Source organism: Pterocles gutturalis, unplaced genomic scaffold (assembly GCF_000699245.1).
Source record: "Pterocles gutturalis isolate BGI_N339 unplaced genomic scaffold, ASM69924v1 scaffold227, whole genome shotgun sequence".
Taxonomy (NCBI): Eukaryota; Metazoa; Chordata; class Aves; order Pterocliformes; family Pteroclidae; genus Pterocles; species Pterocles gutturalis.
In genome coordinates, this window is record NW_010114921.1 from 28,377 (window position 1) to 35,723 (window position 7,347).

General features: G+C 35.7%; 1 protein-coding gene across 1 annotated transcript in view; it reads left to right on the plus strand.

The window, feature by feature from the left end:
* The window catches only part of SPTLC1 (serine palmitoyltransferase, long chain base subunit 1), a gene marked incomplete at its 5' end in the record, with an annotated part of 28,236 nt that extends 26,750 nt beyond the window's left edge, over positions 1–1,486 (plus strand). Inside the window, 2 exons of the mRNA XM_010074959.1 lie at positions 789–862; positions 1,306–1,486. Coding sequence (XP_010073261.1) covers positions 789–862; positions 1,306–1,399 — 168 coding nt within the window. The remainder of the gene's footprint in view (positions 1–788; positions 863–1,305) is intronic.
* Positions 1,487–7,347: the final 5,861 nt, after the last annotated feature.

The following is a 7,347-nucleotide window of genomic DNA, read 5'->3' on the forward strand; positions in this document are numbered from 1 at the left end:
GAATGCTGAAAGAAGCTCCATTTCTTTGCTGACTATAAATAAGCCTATATTAAAGACCATCTTCTAACCATTTCTTGCTGCAGATGTTTAGTTAGTCTGTAGCACTGGATAAAAGCATATATTATTTTACTTCAGAAAATTATTTCCTGTTACATACTTCAAAACTCAAGTTAAATTTGCATATAAAACTTGCTTAAAAACTTGATGATTTTCATGAGAAATTATGATATTCATGAGAATAAAGGGTATCGTTTGAACAGAGTTGTGGTGATGTATTTTAACCATTTGCGGTCTAGCTTTCTGTAATTTTTGCTTGTTTGAGTCCATGAATGTGCTTTTTTGTGTGAAGAATCTCATGTTTTGTATGTAGTATTTTTTCCATCTTCAGTACACGTTGGTTCTCTTTCTCCCAGATGAAGGAAATGAAAGATGATGAGATAGTTTTATATTTCAGGTGGCAGGTAAACAAGACTATACCAAAAATAGAAACTCTGAAGTTAATTTCACTGAAAATATGCTTAAATATTTAATAGCCTGCTTAATGCACCATTTTCCTCTGATTATTTGGAGGTGAAAGCTAAAGGAGCTACACCCTAACCTGTTTTATGTATTTATGCTGTATTAAAATTAGAGATGATTTTGCATAACCTTCACAACCTCAATTTGCGAAAGAACTTTGTTATCCTGTCACCAAATTCAAAAAAGTTAGTTCTATGTATTTGGTGATCAAAATAATATGGCATCACAAATTCCCAGATTGACAATTGCTTTATTTCCTTTATCTGTAGTGTATGAATAGTGGTATTGCGTTAACTCAGGCCCGCTATCTGGAGAAAGAAGAAAAATGTCTTCCTCCACCCAGGTTAGTAAAAAGTCAATACATTATTTCATTTTATTGGATATGACTCTCTCTTCTGGGATTTTATCGAGTAGACTGGATTGAATAGTTGGTCCTGTAAAAAATGGGAAAGGCTCTATTTTGAAGTATATTTTCAGTGACTGTTACAGGATGCTAATACCCTGAAATAATTGTATCCAAGCTACATGTATCTCAGTGATCAGCACGTGAGCTGCACATCTGCAGGTGAAAAATGTAATAATAAAATTTTTGTGGTGTGTATGAGGAGAAAAAAAGTAGTCCGATGATTTCTCTTTAGTCATATGTCTTGTTTCTGGTTGAATTTGAATTCATAATAATTTCCCTAGAGATTGTGATCTTTAATATATTAAGTTAGTACAAGAAAAGTCTAAAGCTGAAGGCAAGGAGTAAAGTTTACTGCATATTTTCTGGTTTTCTTTTTCTAGTATTCGAGTAGTGATAACAGTGGAACAAACTGAACAAGAACTGGACAAAGCTACATCACTTCTTAAGGAAGCTGCACGGTCTCTATTGAACTAGACTTCTGTTTTGGATTCCTCTTTCCCCAAATTATCAGGATCATTTACACTGTACAATGACTTCACTTCAGATATTCAAGTTCTTCCACTGATGGCATTGAAACCTGACTGAGTAACAAGGTTGTTCCAGAATGGTACAAATGCAGTGAGGGGAAGAATGGTGAATTTTGGAACTGGTGAATGATGCAGTGTACTTGCAACTCAAACTCTAACATTTACTAGCATTCCTTAAAATGGGATGTCACTTCTGCATACAGGACTCTTTCATAAGTTGCATCTTAAAAAGTTTTAAATTTATTTCTTCAAACCCTTTAAAGTTTTTCAAAAATGTATATGAGCATTCAGTTTTCCCCAAACATATCTAAAATATATTGTTTACTCTGCATATTCTCAGAATGTAGGAACTTCAAATAAATTCCAAGGAATTATCCCCCCCCAAATTAAGATAGGCTGTTCCTAATACTGCCAAAAGGGAGAAAATAACATGGTAAGATATACTTTTGTTCTATATCGTGTCATTTATTGTTGAATTACAGGAGCAACTTCTGTTCTTTTTTGTTTATATCTTTCTCTAACCATTTTTGGAAGCCAGTTTTTAAGAATACCTGGACAAAGAATTCCATTATCTAACTGGTAAGTTCATATTAAATACTATTTGCTTCCTGCATTTCATATGTAATTATACGCATGTTTGATATTATGGGTGAGGTTTTTCATATTATTAACTTTAAAACATCTAAACTGAAACCTCTGAATTGTGAAAGTGATGTAATTCTATTATAGTATGTTCAGTCAGGGCGACTTTGCACCAGTCTGGAAGAGGAGTCATAAGCAACATGAAGAATTAACCAAGGTTTTGAATCAGCAACTAAATACTGGCTTAGTCAAACTACTTGGAAGCGCTAAAATGGTGTGTGCTGCTTTATCTCTAGACAGCTATACCTTAGAGAGGAAGACTCACAGATAGCTAATAAGAGTTTAGATGGTACAAGTACTACTGAAATACAACTCATACAACTCAATACATGCACATAAAATTCCCATATAATTAGTGATATTTGGAGTTTATGCTGTTGGGATTTTCGGTAACCACAGGTGGACATTACACATATGGACACATTACACCAATCAGAGGAAACTGCTAAGGAAGGATGGCAGTAAGCTTTACCTTTTTATAAAATAAAAACTATAGCTATGTATTTCAGAATTTTACTTTTCAGAATACCCCTTTTTTTTTTCATTCTGCGTGATCTGTATTTGGAGTTGTTTTGTACTTCTGTGTCCTTGTACAAGGACTGCAGGACTATTTTTGAGAAACGTTGTTTAAATAAAAAGTTAATCATATTTGATTCAGATTTTTACTTATCATATAATTAGATTTGGTAGCATGATCAACCATATTTTTTTGAATATTCTGCATCAGATGAGTATGGTCTATGTTGCCACCTTCAGTTCATAGTGGCTGTCTCTGCACTGACTTTCAAAACTTCTCACCTGCGTAGATTCAGATAAACCAGCTAAGGTTGTGTTGGGGCACTTTTGGGATTGTTACTTGACCATTTGAAAGAGTCAAATCATTATCTGTGCAATGTAGAGAAACCTTCATACCGATATGAAAGGGTATTCCTATTTCAGTGACATTTACATTTTTCTCTATTAACTGTGAGTAAAAGCCTGTGAGAAGCCAACAGTTTAAAAGAGATAAAATGTGGGGAAGGAAGCTGATTTCCATTTTACAGACTGGATCCAAAGTGCAGAACAATCAACTTTCTCAAGAACCTCCGAGACTTTGAGAAGTGGAAGTTAAAAATTATCGATATAGAATCACAGAATCACAGAATGGTTTGGATTGGAAGGGAACTTAAAGATCATATAGTTCCAACCCCCCTGCTGTGGGCAGGGTCACCTCCCACTAGACCAGGTCGCTCGAAGCCTTGTCCAACCTGGCCTTGAACACCTCCAGGGGTGGGGCATCTACAGCTTTTCTGGGCAGCCTGTTCCAGTCCCTCACCAACCTCACAGTATTGAATTTGTGAGCCATTTTTGGTGTGATAATTGAAACCTGAATATTCACGTAAAGTCAAGCCTTTGATGCATAAGCTGGGAACAAATGAAGAACTTGGATTCCAGTGCAGCATAATAAAAGGTTTTGATGTTCAAGGTAATGTGAACGCAAGCAAATCACCAGTTAGCACTGAAATACTAGGTGGCAGAATGTGTTCGCTTCTTCCATTTTGTTTTGGGTTGTCTGCAAATGGGGGAAGTTTTTTTGTTGCACTTTTGAGAACTAGCAACAATCTTTAGATACATGGGTTTGTTTTGTTCCTTTTGGTTTTGTTTATTTTTTTTCCTTTAAAATTAAGCAATAACACCTAAATTGACAGGAAGCAGAGTGGAATTCTGTCAATTTCAAGGCTGTGACTAACTGGTTCTGATGAAACAAAAGTTCAAGTATGTTGCTAAGAGCTACTATCATCTGATTCATTTGGCAAACACCCAGCATTAAAACATTGTCCATTTTTCTTGTTTACAAGTGTATAGAAAATAAGCACTTAGATCACACTAAAGTGAACACCTGTGGTTGATAGCAGTTGAAGTACGGTTACAATGTGTGCTTTGCTGACGGGTTATATACTTGATCTCTGTGAGAATTAAGACGCTTATGAGATGTATCTGGTGGAGAGAGATGTCCCTGGTCAGTTTAAGCACGTCTGGCCCTCTTCATTTTGGCTTTTTTGATAGATGCCTTTGACATAGCAAGCAGATGAAGGGAAGGATGACTCTGGGGAAAAAAGTTGTTTAGGGTTAGGGAGACGGCAGGTGATTCTGGTTAAACTTCTGACATTAAAAAATCAGAAGCCTGTTAAGGTGCTTAAGTTCTCAGTGCTCTAGGCTGATAAATATATGAACAAGCCTGTTTTATTTGCTTTGTGGTTATGTTTAGATGAAGCAGGACTTTTTAATCCATTTCTTGGATGTGGGAGCAAGGCTGGGGTCTTTGTAAATAAGTGGAAAGCTATTCAGCAGTATACTGTGAAAAGAATCAAACACTTAAAGGCCTTATTTTGAACTTCGAAGTTTCTATTGAAAATAAGTATCTGTATTCTTAATTTTAATTCAACGTATTTATGTATTTTGACCTGCCAAGTGTTCTGAATGGAGTTTCAGCTAAGTGGAAGCATCAGGATAATAAACAGTGATCAAAAATAAATGTTAATTTTTTTTTACTGAAGATTTGTATCTGGTAGTTGAAAAGGAATGCATTTTAAGTGTAATAAGGTGGCTATTTGTTGAAATTGTCCAGATGAAAGCAGTTGTTTGCAATATGTGGGGACTGGGATGCACTGGAAAGTATTTATATTTTGAAGATATTTTGGCTTGAAGAAACACGTCTACATGAGATATATATATTCTTTTTTTAAACAGAGATCTATTTTCCTTGAATATTTAAAAATAATTGTTGTTTGTGTAGGTTCATTGTTTTTATAGGAAAACTTACAAATACCTTTTCTGTTTATTGTAGTAGTCATTATTTTTCAACAGGAGGTGAAATGCATAAGGAGACTATTAAGAAAGAAAGAGGTATGGCTGAATAACTTTGTTTTTTTTTTTTCCACTTTTGAAATATGATCCCAGTCACTGCACAGAATGGTGTACTGTCTCCTTTCTGTCACTCCATCTGGACTTTATTATTTTAAACAAGGTTGTCGAGTGTTGGCATTCACTGATCTATGAAGTTGCTACCGCAGAAGTGTCTTGCATCTTAAGATGACTCGAGAAATGTACATGAGCTGTAAATGCTGCTTAAACAGAGGAAATATTTACAACTAACACAAAGCATTTGTACATTAAACTGTTTCAGTGTCTTAATAAAAGGAAATGTCTAGATAATATTTCTTGTTGTGTTTTTATGTTCTTTGTCAGTTTTCATGCTAATAAGATAATGGACTTAGCCTGTCTTGCTGTTGATGTTTTTTTCAGGTTTTAGTTTCCTGTCCTGTGCGTGCTAGGTCATTGCAAAATATGTGTAATAAAAGGCACATAAATTAATAAATCATCTGAGCTGCAGATTGCTGGAAGTATCTGTCAGGGAAGGACAGTTATCTACATGACCAATTTCTAATACTTAGGTAGCAGGTACTTATGGAAAACTGCTATTGGAAACTAGACACTGGGACAGATACAGTTTTGCTGTGGCTTGGTATAGAATTTCTGATGTATCAACAAACTCTTTGAGTCCAAATGAAATATGCCCCAGCTTTGAAAGACCTTCATGGGAGAAAATACTGCAGTTTTGCCTACCATGTTATATGGATAAGATTTGTCTATTTAGCCCTGCAATTAAAGGTGTTACCACCTGACTTTGCATGCTTTTTGGATAACTGAGATGCATTTTCTAACAAGGGGATCCAGTGTTGACAAAAATCAACAAGTATTGGAGTCAGAGATAAAAACAAGTGGAATAAAAAATGTGAAATCCACTTGTTAGCTTGTATTTGGTGCAGGCCAAAAGTGAGAACAACCAGGGCTGTTCTGTGATTATTAATCAAGACAGGGAGTGGTAGTAGTTTTTGATACTTGCACTATTCAAAATAGTATTTCTTTTGAAGCAAGCCCTTTGGTGGCTACTGAAGAATGTCACCATAGCTGTTGGGGAGAATGCAAGAGAAAAATTTAAACCCAGTGCATTACAATAAATACATATTAGACTGATGCAAAATTGAGAGGATTAGAAAAGGTGAAGTAACACCAGGACTTCGTAATCTGAGAGGTGGTTTTGACTTCCTGTCATCATTTTTCAGTGGTTTGGATGACTTCTGTTCCCTTGCATAACAAGAAATGGCTGTTCAGAGTTAATTTTTTTTATTGTTTTTTGTTTTTTGTTTTAACCTTTTCTATGATAATATTTTTTTTTATAAGCTAGCTTCAGTTGTGTTTATCATGTTTGTACTGAGTGAAGTTTTGCTTTGGTGTCAATGGTGAATGTGAACTTTAAGTTACAGAATCTAAACAGACTGATACCCTGTACCTTTGTATACAGCCTTTAGGTTTAAAATCTGGGAGTATTTAAGTGTCCTTTAAAGCAGCTGATGTTACAGAATACTTGATGGTAACAAAATTCATATTTATGACTGTTCAGATAGAATATTTTGTTGGTGAAAGGCTGTAGATGTAATTTTGATCCATTCTTAGTTTTCCATGCTACACACTAAGAATTTCTAGCAAACAGCAATCAGCATTTTGAATAATACATTTCATGACTTTTTCATGGATAAAAGAACTGCGTGGAACAAGTTAAGCCAATAGGCATGTGTGGTGGGTTAGCCCTTGGCTGGGGGCCAAAACCACACACACCCACTCACACAATTCCTGCCCCCCATCCAAGGGTAGGGAGGGGGAAAGGCCTTGGGAGAGCAATCCAGGGCCAGAAGAGACCAAAACCGAAAGTGCCTCAGAACCCAAACGAAAGGGCCGATCCTCCGGAAGGGTCTTCACCTATATACTGGGCATGACATGTATGTTATGGAATAGATTATTGGTCACTCTGGTTCTCAATCTAGTAACTGAAGAACAAATCCTAGGCTAGCAACCGGCTGTGCCTCTTCGCTCGTCTGCAGACCTTAGCAGCAGCACAAAACATAGGTTCTTATCAGCTTCTGCTGAGAACAAATCCAAAACACAGCCTCTTGCTAGCTATAGCTATTATGAATAAAAGTTAACTCTGTCTCTGCTTAACCCAGGACAGCATGGTTGTATGCAGATTGTTTTACTGAAATGTGCCAATTTTCAGACTTTGTTAATAAGCGAATTTTCAATACTTTTAATTGCTTGTACCTAAATAGCTGTCTTGAGAATACAAATTTTGAAATGTTTAAGGATTTTAAAAGACCAGATCTTTTAAATACGTTGCTCTCTTGTTTCTTGATATTTTTATTTCCTGTACCTTTG